This window comes from Ceratotherium simum, chromosome 9 (genome assembly GCF_057802395.1).
Source record: "Ceratotherium simum simum isolate JZ-2026a chromosome 9, ASM5780239v1, whole genome shotgun sequence".
NCBI classification, from domain to species: domain Eukaryota; kingdom Metazoa; phylum Chordata; class Mammalia; order Perissodactyla; family Rhinocerotidae; genus Ceratotherium; species Ceratotherium simum.
In genome coordinates, this window is record NC_141908.1 from 78,476,847 (window position 1) to 78,497,012 (window position 20,166).

The 20,166-nt window shown below is 37.5% G+C and overlaps 1 protein-coding gene across 3 annotated transcripts in view; it reads left to right on the forward strand.

Moving 5' to 3' along the window:
- Positions 1–20,166, forward strand: part of BMPR2 (bone morphogenetic protein receptor type 2) — a 192,472-nt gene that overhangs the window by 54,219 nt on the left and 118,087 nt on the right. For 2 of the 3 annotated variants that reach the window (XM_087435629.1, XM_087435630.1), the window contains exon 1: positions 17,428–17,581. The exons of the other annotated variant lie outside the window; for it this stretch is intronic. In XM_087435629.1, the coding sequence (XP_087291755.1) occupies positions 17,443–17,581 (139 nt within the window). In that variant the 5' untranslated portion in view covers positions 17,428–17,442. Of the gene's footprint in view, positions 1–17,427; positions 17,582–20,166 lie in introns of those variants that run through there. 3 annotated transcript variants of the gene reach the window in all.

Sequence of the window (20,166 nt, forward strand, 5' to 3'; positions counted from 1 at the left end):
GGAGTTGTCTGTGTCAGAAGTTTTTGAAATGGAAGTTTTGATTTTTGAGCTTGAAGAGGCTTTGTTCTATGTGAATCCTAAAATCCTTTTTCAGTCCTCATGTTTAATCTGAAAACATAAAAAAAGAATTGTCAGTAAATTAGACGTAATAAAACTCTTCTTGAGTGAACATGCCATACTTTTTACATGGTTTCCCTTGTACTTGTACTTGAACACACTTATAGGTGTTTTTGTGCTGCCTCTATGTCATTTTAGGATGGCTAAAATAAAAGCTTCTGAAAAACCTTGTGCTTTGGTATGGTATCTGTGCACAGCAGGAAAGTAATCTTCCTAGGATAGTTAGGATTTAAAAAGATTCCTTTTTGTTGCTAATTCTCATAAATCTTAGTGTCCCCAAATGTTATTGATTTAACAGTTTCTAACACTGTTTGGTACAACAATCATTATAGATATTGAATTCTCAGTTTACTTCAGTTTCTGTTTTTATCGTTGTCTGTATAGGCTTATTTTCAGTTCAACTTGAAATCTTAGATTGAAGTTCAGACCGTCACATGTTGCAAACATAGAATAATATTGTAGGGAAGGAAAAATCTTTTCCTTCTATCCTTCTAGGTTCTTGGCTGGCACTCTGTAACAAAAGACAGATTAACAAGAGAAAAGCATACAAATTTATTTAATATAAGTTTTACATGACGAGGAAGCCTTCATAAGGAAATGAAGACCCAAAGAAGTGGATAAGCCTGAGCATTTTTATTTTTTTACTAGGTTTGATGAAGAGCGGAAAGTTGTAGAAAAATGTGATAGGACAAAAGGATATGAGTTAAAGGTAATACACTGGGGGAAACATAGCAAGGCCTGTTCGTTTGGATTCCTTTTGCTGTCCCTTCTGTCTTTGGAGATAAGGATGCACCTTTCCTCCAGGGATAGGAAGGGCGTCTCTCACCGAGGGTCTTAAGACTTACTTCATGGGAGACAGGGGAAGTCAGAGAGTCCTTCCTGCACCTGCTATTTCTCAAATTCCTTCAGCTTAAAATATTGAGTCTGCCAAGGTGCCATATTTGGAGTGGTATGTCCTAAACCCCATCAGTATCACAGATAAGAAATACGATTTATGGTCAGTAACTTAGAACTCTATTCGTCCACCTTAGAGTGTGGGTCCAAAGGTCATTAGAATACAACTATTATTCCACAATTTATATATGACTAATTCAATGTTACATGCACTAAAATTGCCCTGTCTTGCCACCTGTCTGTCTAATACCTTGGGCTCCAGCTTTAAAGAGTTGAATTTTGTTGGAGCCAGCCTAGGTATGCAAATGATAGTTTTCTGAATATTCTCTAGTGGGCCAACATATTCTACTTGCTAAAATGTTATTTAAGTGTCTGTGGAAATGGACGACAGCATATTTCAGACTCCCACATTACCTACTAACCTCATTTTGAAATGGCTAATTTATAATAGTGCTCCTATTATAGTAGCACAATAGTGTCTTATTCGCTTTGTCCCAAATGGAATGAGTTTTCTTCCCTTTAGCTTAGAATGTATGTCTTGAGTTTTTACTATTTTACTTGAAGTCATATAAAGAAAATATCTGTTATATCCTGGGGAACTTTGCCAAGATTAAAGATTATCACTTTGAATTTTAGTAGTATTTTATAGTATTCATAGTGTTCTCAGATGTATTTTCTCATTTGCTAGAGGTTATATCAATATTTTTCCTGTGGTAGGAATAGTAGCCCAATCTATCATCACTTATTAAGTTATGCTCTGTCATACTTTTAAGATATTACTTATATTTGGCACATATAATTCTCAAAAATACAGGCAAGAGTTGTTAGTTTCGTAAATTTTATAATCAGGAGATAATAAATCTTGAAGGAAAACTAGAGCTCATTAACCACACTATTTAAAATTTTTTTTGTGCAAACTTATTTTCCTATGTTTATACTTATGGTAGGTCCAGTGTCTTCAGTAATTACTATTTCATAGGTAGTTCTAAGATTATGTCATTAAAGCAGGAAGAGGAAAAATATTTTCTGCATGTGTACTATATGCCATGTTTGCCTATGTGTGTATATATACATATGCACAGTTGATCCTCATTATTCAGGGATTCTGTATTTGCGAATTTCCCTACTAAAATTTGTTGTAACCCCAAAATCGATACTTGTGGCACTTTTGTGGTCATTTGTGGACACATGCAGAGCTGTGAAAAATTTGAGTCATCTGATACGCATGTTCCCAGTTGAGGTTAAACAAGGCAATGCTCTGCCCTCTTGTTTCAGTTCTTCTACTGTAAACAAGTCTCCTTTTCATGGTCTATTTTTCTCATTTTCATGCTTTTTTTGTTGGTGATTTCACTATTTAAAATGGCCCATAGACATAGTGCTGAAGTGTTGTCTGGTGTTCCTAAATGCAAGAAAGCTTTTCTCCTTACGGAGAAAATAGCTATGTTAGATAAGCTTCATTCAAGTATGAGTTATAGTGCTGTTGGCTGTGAGTTCAGTGTTAATGAATTGACAGTATATATTAAATAAGACATCTTTAAACAGAGACACACATAATACAACCTCATGTATTGATTGGTTGATGAAAATGTGACCAGAGGCTGTAGGAACCTACCTGTATTTCTTCTCCTAGGTGTCCAGTATTCACTAATTCAGTGTTTGCAGCAACTTTATAGAACATGCAAGAATCAACTGTGCTTGTTGTGTATGTATGTATATGATACCTATTTATGTTACATATTAAATATTAAACATATAATTAATGATATTATATATATTATTAATTATATATGTGTTATATATATCCCTCTCTCATCTAATCCTACAAAAGCATCCATACCCTTATAGATGAGGAAAATGAGGATAGACACAATTAATTGATTTTCTAATATAATAGCCAAAATTCAAGGTCTGGCTCCAAAGTCTGTACTGTTTTTAGATTACACTGTTTGCTTTGCCTAAGAAATATTATATAAAAGCACATGTAAATGTATCTTGGCATTCAGTTAAATTGTAGGAATAGTTAAGTTTTTCCCTCACATCTTTCTATTTGAAAATTAAATAGCCTTCATTTTAAAGTTAAATGCAACATTATGTACTTTCTTGTTTTAACAATTTAAATACTTTTTTCTTCAGTGAATGATTGATTTAAAATGGCATGTACTAATTAGGATAACTTTTTCTAGATAGTTTTTGTTGATTCTCTTTTGAGTTTTATGTTTAAGTAGTCTTTACTGGGAAATGTGAAATGGCAAAGTTTCAGTTTCCTTAAGTAAGATCTTACATGTTTAGAGTGTCTAATGTCTCCAGAAGAAAAGAGTATCCTGTTGATTCTTAAGCTTTTCACTACTTCCCCCCCCCCCCCAAAAGTACAGGGAGAAATTAGAAAAAACTCTTTTTAAAAAATAAAAGAATGGTGGGCCGGCCTGGTGGCGCAAGCGGTTAAGTGCACGAGCTCCATTGTGATGGCCCGGGGTTCACGGGTTGGGATCCTGGGCACACACCGACGCACCGCTGGTCAAGCCATGCTGTGGCGGCGTCCCGTATAAAGTGGAGGAAGATGGGCATGGATGTTAGCCCAGGGCAAGTCTTCCTCAGCAAAAAAAAAAAAAAAAAAAGAGGAGGATTGGCAGTTGTTAGCTCAGGGCCGATCTTCCTTACAAAAATAAAATAAAATAAAAGAATGGAATGATACGAATTTGCTTTAAAGGGAATCAGAAGATTTCCATAAAAAGACTTACTTATCCTTTCCAGTTTTTCTCCTAGAGGTAGAATTGAATAATTAACTGCATAATGCTACTTATTGCTTATAATAAACAGAGGAAATAGGCAGTCTCTAACAAAAAATAAAAATAAGAGACTAAGAAAAAAATAGACAAAAACGTCTAACCCTTGACAATAATCAAAAAGTCTAACATGGGACTGGCTGGTGGTGTAGTGGTTAAGTTTGTTCCTTCCGCTTCAGCGGCCCAGGGTTTGCCGGTTCGGATCCTGGGCGTGGACCAACTCAACCGCTCATCAAGCTGTGCTGAGGTGGTGTCCCACATAGAAGAACTAGAAGGACCTACACCTAGGATATAGAACTATGTACTGGGGCTTTGGGGAGAAAAAAGAGAAAGATTGGCAACAGATATTAGCTCAGGGCCAATCTTCCTAAAAAAAAAAAAAGTCTAACCTCTACTCAAAATACATATAGCCAAGACATGTTGAGCAATTGCAAAATTAAGCTTGAAGGGAATATCTACTAAATAGGATAGCACAATTAATGAAATTAATTTATACACAGAAACTCAGTGAATTTTATTGCTTTGTCTTACACATCCAGATTCTTTTCAAACATTGCTTCCAACTAAAGCTTCTGGGTTTAAGTTGGAGGATGCTGGCATTCCTGAATATGCATTTGTAACTCTGTATATCCCACCGGAGTATGAAAACATCTGTAGAAGGATGAAGAGTTTTTAAGGCAATGTTTAGTAATTGTTTTTTATGTATGAGGTCCAATTTAGGAGAAAAAGTTTATACCAAGCTTCATTTAAAAAAAGAGAAGTTGTGTTTTTCTTTCAAAACCAGGCAATGATATATTTGTTTGCAGACATACAGTTACCTGTCATTGAAGGTTTTCTCCCCTAGAATCTTAAGTCTGTATATCTAGTACTCTCTTAGCACTTTCTATAGTATTTGGTAGTAAAGCTACCCCTTTATAACAAGTTTTTTATCATTTAGGATTGAGAGGTGCTTAGAGGAGCGGAATTTTAGGAATTTGGAGGTAGTGAGGTGAGTAGCAGCAGAGTTCAAGTACAGATAAGAAGCTTCCCCGTCTTTGGCCCTCTCCCTGCCAAAAAAAAGATAGTTCCACTAAGATTCATAGATGTTGGGAAAGCAGGAGTGGGGGTAACTGTTGATTTTTTTGCATGTGGAATGCTCGAGGAAAACTCAAGAATTTGAAAGGTAAGTGTACAGTAAAGAACATGTACTCTCGTTTTAAAGTTCATTAGATGTTTTTCTTAAGCTCACTTCAAAAAGCAGAAAACATTTTTTCAAAGAAACTTGTGACAGCTACTATTTATCTTATCCTTTAGCTAATTTGAAGTACTAATTACAGTTCTTCAAGTTGCCATTTCCAGTATGTGATCATCAATGAAGTTTGTATATTGTTATAAAATAATAAAGATAAGGAGCTAGATATTAGCAAGAAAGTAGCAACAAAGATATGAGGACCAGATGATGACTCAGGGATTTTTAGCAAAGTGTCTCTAACTTCGTGGTTTGATATATGACCTTGATTCCAAAAACAGCATTGACAGATGTAATATTAAAAGATAACATGCCTAAGCTCAAAAACAAGTTTAACATCTCCTTGGACTAGAAAAGCAAAATGTTGTATATAACCAAACTCTGGGGCCAGAAGCTGGCAATAATGAGCACAAACTAGGTTCCTGTAGGGTTAACAGGGTCCAAAAGTGATCCCGTGAGAGGATCAGAACCAGGCTCCCTGCTTGAAGCCGGAGGTTCTCTCCTTGAAAGGAGGCCAAAAAAAGAACAGATTCTTGCTTCTTGGGGCTAAGAATTTTTTCATAAACTGTGAACCTAAGGAATATGAGAGTGAAGACACTTACCCTTATGACCAGGACTTAGCCAAGGTCACTTGATCTGTGATGGCATCTGCAACATCCCCAATATCTTTGCAGGGTCTGAGTGTCAAAATACCATTATAGAACCTAGTTCTGGACTAAGAGCAAGAGATAGATATCAAGGGGGACATAGCTGAAAATATGCTGGAGAGGAGGTGGTGAGTGGGAGTTGGGAGAGAGTACAAACAAAAAAATCTGAGCCTGTAAACAAATTTTAAAACGTTTGGGGAAAAAAAATCTAATACTGAGGAAGGTCATTAGAAATGATCCAAAAATGACACCTATCCTTATATGTGGGAAAAAACATCTATATGTGAAAAATTTGAAGAAAATATATTATCTTTGTGACCTTGGTCTAGAAAAGGATTTCTTTAAAAAGGTACAAAAACCCAGAAATAATAAAAGAAAGTTAATAAATTTAATTACATTAGATTTAAAAATTCTATACAACAGGAGACACCACAAAGTGAAAAAAGGAGCTACAGATTGAGAAAGACATTTGTAACATATATAATCAAGTGAGGATTATTATCCAAAATATGAAAAACACCTTTAAAAAATACTTAATTCAAAGGGAAAAATGGAAAAGGATTTGAATAGGTAATTCACAAAATAGGAAACCTGGTTGGTTAATAACATCTGAAAAGATGCATCATTAATCAAGGAAATGCCAGAAAGAGGATAAAAAAAATTCTGGATGGTCTGACATTAGCAATTAAATGGTGTGGCTGGAAGTAATACATGACTTAGGCTCTGAGTTATCAGGATGAGCAGAGCTTCCCTGCTGACCAGTAGGACATGGAGCAAAAGAGCAAGAAATAAACCTTTGTTGTTTAAAGCCACTGAAATTTTGGGATTGTTACTGCACATAATCTAGTTAAATTTTGATACAGCGAGGAAGTGAATGGCTTCGGGACTAGGATGAAGGGGAGACTTTTAAGTATATGTCCTGGTATACTTTTAAATTACTATGTGCGTGTATTACTTATTTTAAAAAGTAAAATTACTCTGGTTACTGTATACAGACTGGATTGTGAGAGGATGTGGAAAAACCAGTAAGGAGACTATCAAAGTTGTTCAGGCAAGAGATGATGATAGCCAGAACTAGCATGGCGCATTGGATAGAGATTAGTATATATAGGTGGAGTCTAGAGATATTTTGGAGTAAGATTTACTGCATTTGGTGATTAATAGGATGTTATGTATTTCCCTAATGAAATTTTGATAGTGAGCATGCAATACTTTGGTAAGCCCAAAATAAAATTGATAAGTAAAAAATACAGAAGTAGGCCTATAACTACGTTTCATTATCCTCTGAGCCTTAAAACTTTTTCTTTCCTATAATATCATGTCTCTGAAGTAGTTTGATTTCTTCACTTCACTGGCACCTTGATTTCCATTCTCATAGCACTTCTCTAGTTAAAGAATTTTATTATGCCTCCACTGCATCATTATAAAACATACCTTTTATTGTTTCACCCACTGCCTGTCTAGTCCTACTACAGTTCTTCCATATTTTGAGCAGTCTAATCTTCCTGAGGTGTAATTGCAGTGTCATTTTTTACATGCTCAGGGAAGAACTGTAGGAGCCTCCTGTCTGCAGACGAAAGTTTATACATTGTTATGTTATGTATACAATGTTATACAACATATAACATTCTACCTTACTAACCTTACCTTTTCCTGTTACTCCTTCCCTAACACACACATATACATACGTACATACATACACACGCAAACACTCACTCTCTTTAGTTCTTCAGAACTTAACAATTTATGGTTTCTGTTCCTGTGGTTCTGTTCATATTGTTCTTTAATGCCTTTGTACCTCTTGATATCTTACTTGGCTTTTTTTGGTCCATCACAAATCCTCTATCTTTCCTCATGCCTCTACCTGCAAGTTTTTGCATGTGCCCATAGCATTTTATTTACTTGTCATGGCACTTTTGCTTCCAACGCTGTTCTTCCTTTATTTCCTGGCTAGATTATTGACACCACTATTTACCCTGTTGCCTAGGCCACAAATACAGGGGTGATCTTTGGTTCTTGATTATTCTTTTAACTTCCATGCTTTTTTCCACCAGAATATCCAACTAGACATCAAGATAATCCTATAATTTCTAAGGAAATTATCTAACATTAGAAATAACTATAGCATATATAGCATACAGAAATTATTTCTTAACTCTTATAATAACCTTGAGGGATTTTTCTTATTCCCATTATACAGGTGAGGGAACTAAAATTGAAAAAGGCTAAGTAACTTGTACAAGGTTAGATGTTAAAATTTTGTGTGACTTCAAGGCCTGTGCTAGGTCTATTTTTAATATTCCCATAAATATCTCTCTAATTCATTCCCTTCTCCTATTTCTCCCTGTTCCTGCATTTATCATTTTTCTCTCTGGATTATTGCAATAGCTTTCTAACTGGTACAATGCCTCTCTTCTCTCCCTCCCCCAATCTCTTTTTCATACTCTGCCAGAGTACTGTTCTAAAATACAAATCTGTTCATTTTATTCCCCTGCTTAAAATTCTTCAGTGGTTCCCTGTGGCCCACAAAATGAAGTTTAAACTCCTTATCATGGCACATCCATCATCTGGTTCCTGCTTACATTTTCAGCATCATTTCCTACTACTCTCCCTTCCCCACTCTGCATTCCAGCAACACCGAACTATTTATGGTTACTGGAACTTAACACGTTCTCTCCAAACTTTTGCTTTTGGAATTTTCCCCTTGCTTGGAATTTCTTTCTCTCCTGGCCTGCCTTGTGATTTCTTACTTATCTATCAAAATTCGGCACAAGCTACATTTCTTTGATGTGCACATTTAAAAATGTTCCTTGGCATTCCCTAGAGGGATGAGACAGTGTTAGGCTTGTCTAAGTCCTTTTGTTTTTGCTTCAATTAGAGCATTTACCACATTGTACTTTGTTTCTCTCAGCTATTAGGGAGTGGGGTCCTTGAGGGCAGGATTTTTTTTTGAACTCAAGTATCTTTTTATTTTATTTTATTTTATTTTTATTTATTTTTTTTTTAAAGATTTTATTTATTTATTTTTCCCCCAAAGCCCCAGTACATAGTTGTCTGTCATAGCTGCACATCCTTCTAGTTGCTGTATGTGGGACGCGGCCTCAGCATGGCTGGAGGAGTGGTGCCTCGGTGCGCACCCGGGATCCGAACCCGGGCCGCCGGCAGCGAAGCGCACGCACTTAACCGCTAAGCCATGGGGCCGGCCCTCAAGTATCTTTTTAAAAACTCTAGTCTCTAGTATAGTGTCTGGCACAGTAGGTATTTATATCAATCTGCTTGGGCTGCCATAACAAAATACCATAGACTGGGTGGCTTAAATAACAAATTTATTTTCTCATCGTTCTGGAGGTTAGAAGTCTGAGACAGGGTGCCAGCATGGTTGGGTTCTGGTGAGGGCTCTGTTCCTGATTTATAGATAGCCACCTTCTCACTGTGTGCCCCCATGGCCTTTTCTTGGTATGTGGGTGTGGAGAGAGAGAAAAATCTCTTTCTCTTCCTCTTTTTATAAGACCACCGATGCTGTTGGTTTAGGACCCACGTTTATGACTTCATTTAACATAAATTACCTCCTAAAAGCCCTGTCTCCAAATGCAGTCACATTGGGGGTCACAGTGAATTTGGGGGAATACGTTGAATTTTGGGGGAATACACCTCAGTCCATAGCAGTATTCAATAGTTGTTAAAAGAATTGTTAAACTCTTTTTATTTTATGATTCACTGTTTACATGATTGTCTTTGCCATTAGATTGTACATTTCTTGAGAGTAGGGGCTATTTCATAGTTTTGTATTCCTCAAACTCTGAATATGTGGATTTTCAAGAGTTGTTGAATGAGCTTAGTTAATTTGCACTACAGAATGAAATTGATGATGAGTTATTTAAGTCAGATAAGTGCCTAAGTAGGGCTTCTGGACTACTAATTTTGACTGACATTTTTGTACTCCAGATCTCTTATTCTTTGTCTTCATATTTCAAGGCAACCATTGTTACCAGCTTCTTAATCCTTTCAGAAGTATTCTGTTTATATGTAAGTATTATATATATTTATTACTGCAGGATTTTTGTCATTAAAGGTAATAAATTATATAAAATTACTAGCATGATACAATACAATATAGTAGATTTTAAATCACAAATATTAGTTTCCTTCCCCTTCCTTTCAGGAAGAGGTGGCTTCTTAAGGGCTCATGCAGTCAGAAAATTCGTATAGGATTTGTTTTCACTTTATAGTTTAAAATACTATTAATTTTCAGATCACAAAGCTTCCCCATATTCACATCTAAGCAGAAGAGTAATATCTAACATCATGTAATGAATTATTTCTTACCAGTTATTTGGGGTTATTGTATATCGTGATGTTTCATTCCATTAGCACAGTGGTACTAAACCAAGGGTATCACCCAGGGCATTTGGCAATGTCTGGAGGCAATTTTGTTTTAACAACTAGAGGATGCCACTAGCATTTATTAGATAGAAGTCAGGGATACCGCCAAACATCCTACAATGCACAGGACAGCCCCCACAACAAAGCATTATCTGGCCCCAAATGCCAGTAGTGCTGAGATTGAAAAACTCTGCATTAGCATAAATAATAATGAGTTGATCATAAGTCATGGCCTCTCGTTCTTTCTGTAATTATAGTCTATGTTGACTCTTCATTTTATGATTTTATAATTTTAAATCTAAAGTAATCCTAGATTAGATGTTACCTAATGTGCAACAGATGTGTACATCTTTTCTGTTTCTCAGTTTCTAATCTTAAAAATTAAAGTCATTTTATCATATAGTGTTGGCATATGCTTTGCAAGTTTACATCTTAATTAAAAACATACCAAAGGCAGCAGCGGATCTGTTTTTCTTAAACTAAAATGATAAAGTGATTCTTAACTGTTCAGTGTACTTTGCTGCTTTGAAGTTTGACCTGACCCTGTTCCGTAGCCTACTGAGGCTGGAATTATATAGCCCTCTGCCAGCTGGTAAGGTAGCAGCTGTTTAGGATGTTCAAGAGTGTTAACTCTGCCGGATTGGAGGCAAGCAAAGCCCATGTCTAAATTTCGTCTTTACTGGACCTCCAGGCTCTTTAGGGCTATTAGTAATGTAACTTTTCTTTGGAAATTAGCAATTAGGTGGTGAACGTGGTTCCTGGTGGAAGTGAAGTCATGAGAAGTAGGTGACATGAACGTCTCTGTATTGAGTGATAAAATTTCAAGGAGATGAGAATTTTAGGGGGAAGACGAGAGAATAGATAAAGGTAGAGTCTAGTGATGTCATAATATTTCGCTTAACTTTTACTTTAAGAAACGTTCACTGCTAAAACTACAAGATCACACAACTAGTAACTTGGAGATCAAGATTTAAATCCATCCAGTCTGGCTCCAGTCTGTGCTCTTAACCTTCACGCTATCCTGCATCCCAGTTATACTGCCTCCCACACTATACTGCCTCCTCCCTCTCCCTTCCCACAACGCTCTTCACCCTCGTTTACAAGAGGAGGAACAGGTTAGAAAATGGAGAGAGAGGGAAAGTGATGAATTCATTTTGAAAAATTCTGAGTGTGAGATGGTTGTGAATTACCAAGATAAAATGTCTGGAAGATTATTTGATATACTAGTCTGGAGCTCAGGAAAAAGGTTTAAGTTTGAGATTTGTAAATCATTAGTGAACAGCTGGTATTTGAAGCTATTGAGTTGTTCAAGGGATGGAGTGTAGAGTGAATAGAAAAGAGTTCAGAATAGAACTCTGGAGATTACCAATATTTAGGGAGTCCATAGAGTTGGAGGGGCTTACAAAACAGACTAAGAAATGACCAGAGAGAAAAGAAAATCAAGATTAAAAATTCAGATTAAAAGCCAAGGAGAAATCTATGGTTATTAATGCCAGATGTTTAGGGGCCATTAATGGAAGTTAGGCTAAAAAATGTCCATTGAATTGGAATAGAAATTCACTCTTCTAAGAAGTTTGTTGGAATGCAATTTGTTTACGGTAAAGATGTGTAGATAAGCTTCCACTTAGAAATAGGTTAGTCATTCTTATAGTATTCGTTAATTGAGGAACCTTTCAGAAAATAGGGTAATCTTTCCTTTTTCATTCTGATTACTGTCTTATAAAGGGCATTAATGAGCTAGGGTTAGGGATAGTGATCACTGCATACAGCAGTATATAATCTTATGTGGTAATTCTGATAGGAAAACAGGCATATAAACATCTAAATAATATATAGAAATAAACTTGTAGATAACCATTTTAGTAGATAAATTGTCATTGTTGTGGGCTGAATTTCCCCAAAAAGGCAAGTTGAAGTCTTAATTCCCATTGTCTGTGAATATGACCTTATTTGGAAATAGGGTCTTTGCTGATGTAATCAGGTTAAGATGAGGTCATACTGAATTAGGATGGGCCCTAATCCAATATGACTGGTGTCCTTACAAGAAGAGGTGAAGACAGACACACACGGTGGAGTACAGTGTGACAGTGGAGATTGGAGTGATGCCATCTACAAGCCAAGAAAGACCTGAAGATTGCTGGCTAGAAATTAAAAGAGCCAAGGCAGGATTTTCCCCTACAGGTTTCAGAGGGAGCATGGCCCTGCTGTCACCTTGATTTTGGACTTCTAGCCTCCAGAACTGTGAGACAATAAATTTCTGTCTTTAAGTCACTCAGTTTATAGTACTTTGTTACGTGAGCCCTAGGAAACTAATACAGTCATCTGTCGTGATCTTTAATGACAATGAAGAAATTCAATAGGATTGAAGGTAACTCTGAGTTATTAAAAAATCCAGTCTTTTGAATAACAGTCATCTAAAGGTCTTGCCGAAATCTGGTAATGTCTCTAGGCTCACCTGAATTCCTGACAAGGGAGAGACTGATCTTTTCAATAGCTATGGCATTACAAGTCAGACAAATTGCCTGTCAGCTGGTGCATCCAGTAGTGGTCTGGATCATGAACAATATTTTTGTATTTTAGATTACAGGCATACCCTGTTTTATTGTGCTTTGCAGATATTGTGTTTTTTATAAGACCCCCACCAGCAAAAAGATTACGACTCACTGAAGGCTCAGCTGATGGTTAGCATTTTTTAGCAATAAAGTATTTTTTGATTAAGGTATATACATTGTTTTTTTTAGACATAATGCTATTGTGCACTTAATAGACTACAGTATAGTGTAAATGTAACTTTTACATACACTGGGAAACCAAAAAATTTGTGTGATTTGCTTTATTACAGTGGTCTGGAACCAAACTGGCAGTGTATCTGAGGTATGCCTGTAATTGTCTATAGCCTGAATTGATGCTTCCTTTTTCTTTGTTTCATAGTGAATTTTGTTGATGTTCTGTGATCTACCTAATAAATATTCTTTGGGGAAGTCGCGGTGGTTTCAACGGGTAAAAGCCATAGTCCTTTTCCTTGAAGAAGTGATATAGTTGCAGGACAGCAGATAGCTCTGCTAGAAAATGAAGAGATATTCATCAGGTTTCCTTGTTTACAGTGTCTGCCGTGCCTCCAGATTTTTTCCTTTAAGATGCAAGCTATGGGCATTTCCCATAAAAAATGCACATATTCACCTGTACAAAATTTCAAAGCCTTTAGACTTAGAACCCCTAGAACAGAGATTAAGACTAAAGTTCATTTCATAAGAGGCAGTGTCTACAATGGTTGTGGTAGGGCAGAGGATAGTAAGTAACTCTTGGAAGGAAGAGCAAAGATGCTCTTTGTGGTAACATTCTCCTGATTGGGACTATGGTCTAGGTCCTAAGGTTTTCTACTTCTAGGGCCTGGGCCTACCCTAAATTAATGTCTTGGCATTTTCAATTGTTGATGTTAATTAATATTTTTTTCCTGTTAGAATAGATCATTGAATTTTAGCAAAGGCTGGAATTTGTTATTTTCTGAGGATAGAAATGGAGATAACATATTACAAATAGGGAGAGAGAATGTAACTTAAGGGAAATTATTTACAAGTGAACTTGTGTTTCCCAAACTGATAACTGGTTGTATTCATTCTCAGGAACATTTGTAGACATGGTTACACAGAGTTTATAGCTATGATCACAGACATCAGATATGTACAAATTAATCAAAAGAAGTATCAATTTGGGGCCAGCCTGGTGGCATAGTGGTTGGGTTCGCGTACTCTGCTTTGGTGGCCTGGGGTTCGTGGGTTTGGATCCCAGGCGTGTACCTACACACCGCTCATCAAGCCATGCTTTGGTGGCATCCCATATGCAGAGTAGAGGAAGATTGGCACAGATGTTAGCTCAGGGACAATCTTCCTCAAGCCAAAAAGAGGAAGACTGGCAATAGATGTTAGCTCAGGGCCAGTCTTCCTCACCAAAAAAAAAAAAAAAAAAAGTATCAATTTTAGGAAGTATCCACCCATCTATCCTCTGTGTATGGGCATATATGTCAGTATTGTATGTATGTAGGGAATGGAAGATCACCCTCCACATCCTCACCTATGCCACCAAGTTCTTTAATTTAATAATGAACACAGGGATGGGAGTGAACTTTAATTTGATTAAAAATACAGCCACCTGGCAAAAGAGGGTAAGTGCAAAATCAGTTGCAGTTAACCTAGCCGATGGGTTATGAGCAATAAGAATCCATGTTTACTACTGTGTTTTTATTCAAAAACATATAATTTATACTGAGCTATACATCCATTGTGGTTTGAGAGTTTTGTCACCTGAGCTTCTGAGTTGATCTGTGGGCTCTGACTGGCATTTAAAAAAAGAAAAAAGAGAGAGAAGAAATATTAGTATATTAGTATATTGCACATGGTAAGAAAAAGTATTGTTTCATGAAGTTTTTGTTTCACTTATATGTACATGTGTACTAGCCAGTAGTGGTGGTCTAGTGATTAAGATTTGGCACTCTCACTGCCGTGGCCTAGGTTTGTTTCCTGGTCACGAACCACACGACCTGTCTGTCAGTTGTCATGCTGTGGCGCTTGTGTGTTGCTGTGATGCTGAAAAGCTATGCCACCAGCAGGCTCACTCATAGTGGACAGATTTCAGCAAAGCTTCCAGACTTAGACAGACTAGGAAGAAGGACCTGGGCACCCACTTCAAAAAAAATTGGCCATGAAAACCCTGTGAATAGCAGTGGAGCATTGTGGAGCACTGTCTAATATAGCGTTGGAAAGTGAGAGGATGGTGCAAAATACAGACAGGCAGGGTTCTGCTATGCTGTACACAGGGTCACTAGAAGTCAGAATCGACTCCTCAGCACTAACAAATGTGTGTGCTAGGTCATGACTCAAAAAAGCATTTCTTACACTTTTGTGAGTTAACTATAAAATGGCACATTATTGGTAGCACATCTTTGGTAATAGTGATAATAAATTGGCCATTTTCATGAAAAAGGTATTTTATCTTGATAAAGAGATCTCATTTGCTTCTTGGGCTTGTGCTTTGCAACAGTACATGGCCTATCTTTTGAATTAGTGAGCTCTTGAAAACACTTAAGTAGATCATCTATCAGAGATGTTACATGTAGGATGAATTTCTGCTTTTTTATGGAAAATTTGACTTCTCTGGTTCTTTCCAAGTAGTATTTTGTAATTCTAACTTATTTATGGTCCTGTTCCTAGAAAATGATGTATTCTTTTTGTACGGTTTCTCTGTTGTACTGAAAATAACCTCAGCTCAAATTGGCTTTGTCGAACTTGGCAGTTTTGCAAGAACCATGACTATAGAATTCTTTAGTGTCTTTGCAAAATATTTTGTCTCGCAGTAGGAATTGTGCTTCACTCAGCTTGCTTTTTTTTAATTTCCATGCTTTCCCATATTATCCAAATGGAAAATTCTTCTTTTTAGTAAATTAGCATCTCTTTTGGGGCTTCTTCAAAAGCCTTAAATTTACTTCTTAGGAATTTCAACTGATTGTTTCTATCTTTTCCTCTTCTATTTTCAGTTGGTGCAAATAAATTTTAACTTGTTATATATTGTTTTATAAAAGTAGCTTTTATTCACATGTAATATTCTGTTCTATAATAGCTTTATGAGAAATAATTTGCCTGCCATGTAATTCACCCATTTAAAATGCAGAATTCAGTGGTTTTTAGCATATCCACAGAGTTGTTCGGCTGTCGCCACAGTCAATTTTAGAACATTTTTATCATCCCCAAAAGAAGTCCCATACCCATTAGCAATAACTCTTCATTTACTCCTTCCCGCAGCCCCTGGCAACCACTAATCTACTTTCTGTCTCTAAGAATTTGCCTGTTCTGGACATTTCATATTAATGGTATCATAGAGTATGTGAACTTTTTTGTCTGGCTTCTTTCAGTTAGTGTAATGTTTTCAAGGTTCATCCATGTTGTACCATGTATCAGTCATTTATTTGTTTTTATTGCCTAATATTCTATTATGGATATACCACATTTTGTTTATCCATTAATCAGTTGATAGACATTTAGGTTGTTTACACTTTTTTTGTGTGTGTGTGAGGAAGATCAGCCCTGAGCTAACATCCGATGCCAATCCTCCTCTTTTTTTTTTGCTAAGGAAGATTGGCCCTGAGCTAACATCTGTGCCTATCTTCCTCTACTTTATATGGGATCCCGCCACAGCATGGCTTGACAAGGGGTGTGTCGGTGCTCAGCCGGGATCTGAACCTGCAAACCCTGGGCCGCTGAATCGGAGCATGCGCACGTAACTGCTTGCACCACCGGGCCAGCCCCTGTTTACACTTTTTGACTATTATGATTAATATGGTTATGAATATTCATGTACAAGTTTTTGTGTGAAGATATGTTTTTATATCTCTTGGGTATATACGTAGGATTGGAATTGCTGGATCATATTGGTTGAGTTGTAAGACTTTTTATATTCTGGATACTAGTCTTTTGAGCTATACAATTTGTAAATTTTTTTCTGTGAATTGTTTTTTACTTTCTGAATGGTGTATTTTGAAGCATAAAAGTTTTTAATATTGATGAAATCCAAATTACATATTTTTCCTTTTGTTATTGTGCCTTTTTGGTGTCATACCTAAGAAACTATTACCTAGTCCAGGGTCACAAATATATATACATATGTTTTCTTCTGAGAGTTTTATAGCTTTAGCTTTTACGTTTGGAGTCTCTGATCTATTTGGAGTTAATTTTTGTATATGGTGTGAAGTGGGAGATCCAGCTTCATTCCTTTGAACGTGGATATCCAGTTGTGCATGAATATCCACTTCAGTCACTTGTTGGGCGTGGGGAGCCCCAGCACAGTTGGCTGCAAGGTCTATTAGCACATTCCTGTTGCAGTTTTTCTGTTAAGTGAGTAGGCCCCCAGCGTGGCTGGTTGCGTCTTAGGGGCTTATAATTGCTATAGGCCTCCTGCCTGCAAGGCTGTTGTCAGCCCTCTCAGGAGTACAGCTGGGTGGGGCTGACCAGAGGCATGGGAGCACGCAATCGTTTCACGCTTTGGAAGGTGGGGCCAATTCCCTATGTGGCTGTTTGAGAAGCACAAGTCTGCTGCAGCTGACAAGCCCCACCGCCTGCAGGCCCACACACCCCGTCGACACAGTCCTGCCCCGTGCACACACCCTGATCCACTGAAGCAGACCCACTTGCCCCACTGCAGAGACCCCACACACTCTGCCAACACAGGCCTGCCCCTTGCACACGCCCTGCCTGCCTGAGGTGGGCCCACAAGTTGCCCAAGGGCTTGCTGTTGGGTGGGTCCAGTCCCTAGGGCGGGCTGCCTGGCCTGGCTGTGTTGGATTAAATCAGTGCTCTAGTGGGTGGGGCAGACCCCTGCACTGAGAGGCCAAAGAACTCCAATGGCATCTGCCAGCGTCTGTGTCAGCACTCCTGTACTAGGTCACAGTAGTGGCTGCCGCCAATGTCTCAGTCCCTGGGGAGGTGGTCGCAGCCTGCGGAGGTCTCACCTCTCACCAAGATGCGCCCAGAGCCTATCAAGTGAGTCTCTTTTCACCAAAGGACTGTGCACCTTTCTGGTGATTTTAGGTTGCTTTCTGAAATGGATGAATTTGTGCGTGGGCCCTTTAAGGGCAGCCTTTTTTTTCCCCCTTATGTCGGATAGCTTTTCTCAGGGTATTCCCCATTGTTAATACCAGCAAAGCCAGATATTATGACATTTGTCTCGGTTGTGCTGAGTCCAAAAGCTGCTTATAGTGGCAAAGCTGTCCTGCTCAGACACCCCACTTCTCCAGGAATGGCTTCGTACCTTAAGATTGCTCCCAGCTGGCTGTGAAGTGCTGGGCTAGCAGATGGCTTTTTCCTCTCCAGAAAGGAATTTCTGCCTCTTCCACCTCAGTGAGCACTGTCCCTTGTTGTGGGGGTTCTTTTTATCCGGTTTTCAGTTCTTTCTTAGGGGTCATTGTTCCAAGAGTAGTTGTAAATTTGTTTTGTCCGTGGCAGGAAGTGAGTTCAGAGTCCCCCTACGCTGCCATCATGACCTGAATCCTCAGCCACTTGTTGGAAGGGCTAACTTATTTCCCCTTTGAGTTGTCTTGGCACCCTTCTCAAAAATCAATTGACCATACATGTAACAGTTCACTTTTGAACTCTTAATTCTCTTTCACTGATACATATGCCTGTCTTTATGCCAGTACCACACTGTCGTGATTACTGTTGCTTTGTAGTAGGTTTTGAAATTGAGAAATGTGAGTCCTCCAACTTTGTTCTTTTTCAAGATTGTTTTGCTATTCTGAATCCGTTGCATTTCCATATGAATTTAGAAGCAGCTTATCAATTCTGGAAGAAAGGCACTGATATTTGATAGGGATTGCATTGTTATGTAGATCAGTTTGAGGAGTATTGGCATTTTAACAGTATTAAGCCTTCCAATCAGTGAGCATGGATATCTTTCTGATTATTTAGTTCTTCAGTGTCTTTCAATGATATTTTGTAGTTTTCAGTGTACAAATCATGCATTCTTTTGTTAAATTTATTCCTAATTTATTCTTTTTGGTGCTATTGTAAATGGAATTGTTTTCTTAATTTCACTTTTGGATTGTTCATTGCTAGCATATAGAAATTCAGTTGATTTTTGTATATTGATCTTGTATTCGGCAACCTTGCTGAACTCATTATTAGCTCTAATTCCTTAGTATTTTCTATGTACAAGACCATGTCACTTGCAAATAGAGATAGTTTTACTTCTTCCTTTCTAATTTGGATGTCTTTTATTTCTTTTTTCTTTTTCTTTCTTTCCTTTGTTTCTTTTGGCCTAGAATCTCGGGTATAATGTTGAATGGAAGTGGAGGAGCCAACATGTTTGTCTTGTTCCTGATCTTAGAGGGAAAGTTTTCAGTTTTTCACCATTAAGTATGGTGTTAGTTGTGGGTTTTTCATAGATGCCCTTTATAAGGTTAAGGAAGTTCCCTTCTCTTTCTAGTTTGTTGAGTGTTTTAATCATGAAAAGATGTTGTATACTTCTTAAGATATTAAATACACATTGAGTAGTATTTATATATTTTCCCACATATAAAATAATCATAGTACTAGTCGTTCAAACTATTCTCTCCTCATTTTCTCTCTTTTGCTCTGAAAGAAAAGCAGAGATGACAAAAACAGAGTTATTTACAATAAGTATCTTTTTGAAATTAAAAACACTATTCGATTACTGTAGAATAGTCATTAATTTACTTCATTTAAAAATTACAAAATATATCGAAAGTGGGATAATGGAAATGTTTTCTTGAGGAAGTCACAACTTATCTGGGTTAACCTCTCTTATAAAGGGGGTTACTCTAAGTGAACATTAAAACTATTATTTTCTTCAAATTTCAATGATTCTGTGACTTTACAGCTCAAATGTATTCTATAGTCCCCTTAACATGAAACCCTGTACCCATTAGCAGTTAATCTCTGTTCCCTTCCACACACACTTCCTTATCCCAGCTGTACTCATCTACCAATCTACTTTCTGTCTCTATATCTTCACTTTCTGAACATTTTATATAAATAGAACCATATAATTTGTGATCTTTTTTTTTTTTTTTTAAAGATTTTATTTATTCATTTTTTCCCCCCAAAGCCCCAGTAGATAGTTGTATGTCATAGGTTCACATCCTTCTAGTTGCTGCACGTGGGACTCGGCCTCGCGTTGGACGGAGAAGTGGCGCCTTGGGGCTTGCCCGGGATCCGAACCCGGGCCGCCAGCATCAGAGCGCGCGCACTTAACCGCTAAGCCACAGAGCCGGCCCTTTGTGATCTTTTTTGACTGACCTCATGGTTCATACGTTATAGCGTATAACAGTACTTTCTTTTTTTTTTCTTGGCAAAAAACACATAACATAAAATTCTCCCTCCCAACAATTTGCAAGTGTGCAACCACATGCACATTGTTGTGCAACGGGTCTCCAGAACCCCCCTATCTTGCATGACTGAAACTCTAAACCCACAACACAACACCTTCCCACCCCTCCCCCTAGCTTCCTGGCAGTCATCATTCTACTTTCCATTTCTATGAACTTGACTGTTTTAGCTACTTCATGTAAGTGGAATCATACAATATTTGTCTTTTTGTAACTGCTTTA